Source organism: Propithecus coquereli, unplaced genomic scaffold (assembly GCF_000956105.1).
Source record: "Propithecus coquereli isolate 6110/MARCELLA unplaced genomic scaffold, Pcoq_1.0 Scaffold3203, whole genome shotgun sequence".
NCBI lineage: Eukaryota > Metazoa > Chordata > Mammalia > Primates > Indriidae > Propithecus > Propithecus coquereli.
The window spans coordinates 8,645-8,982 of record NW_012148846.1 but is presented as its reverse complement, the minus strand read 5'-3'; the positions used below and the strand labels follow the sequence as shown (position 1 = coordinate 8,982).

The window sequence follows — 338 nt, the reverse complement described above, 5'->3', positions numbered from 1 at the left end:
TATTTTCTCTTAAAGATATTTTCTTAATGTAGTTTTAAAACTACAGGATGAAGTTACCTATTTTTGATTTCCTTTACAGGTATTGTAATCAGGTTCTTTGTAAAGAGATTGATGAATGTGTGACTCTTCTTCTCCAAGAGCTTGTCAGTTTCCAGGAACGCATCTACCAAAAGGACCCTGTAAGAGCAAAAGCGAGGAGACGGCTGGTTATGGGTCTGAGAGAGGTTACCAAACATATGAAGTTAAACAAGATCAAGTGTGTTATAATTTCTCCAAACTGTGAAAAAATCCAGTCAAAAGGTATGTACTTTTGCTTTTGAAGTGTTTTGGTATTTATT

The 338-nt window shown here is 34.6% G+C and overlaps 1 protein-coding gene across 1 annotated transcript in view; it reads left to right on the top strand.

Moving 5' to 3' along the window:
• Positions 1–47: 47 nt before the first annotated feature.
• Positions 48–338, top strand: part of LOC105815229 (selenocysteine insertion sequence-binding protein 2-like) — a gene marked incomplete at its 3' end in the record, with an annotated part of 8,921 nt that continues 8,630 nt past the window's right edge. The window contains exon 1 of the mRNA XM_012650375.1: positions 48–300. Within this exon, the coding sequence (XP_012505829.1) occupies positions 48–300 (253 nt within the window). The remainder of the gene's footprint in view (positions 301–338) is intronic.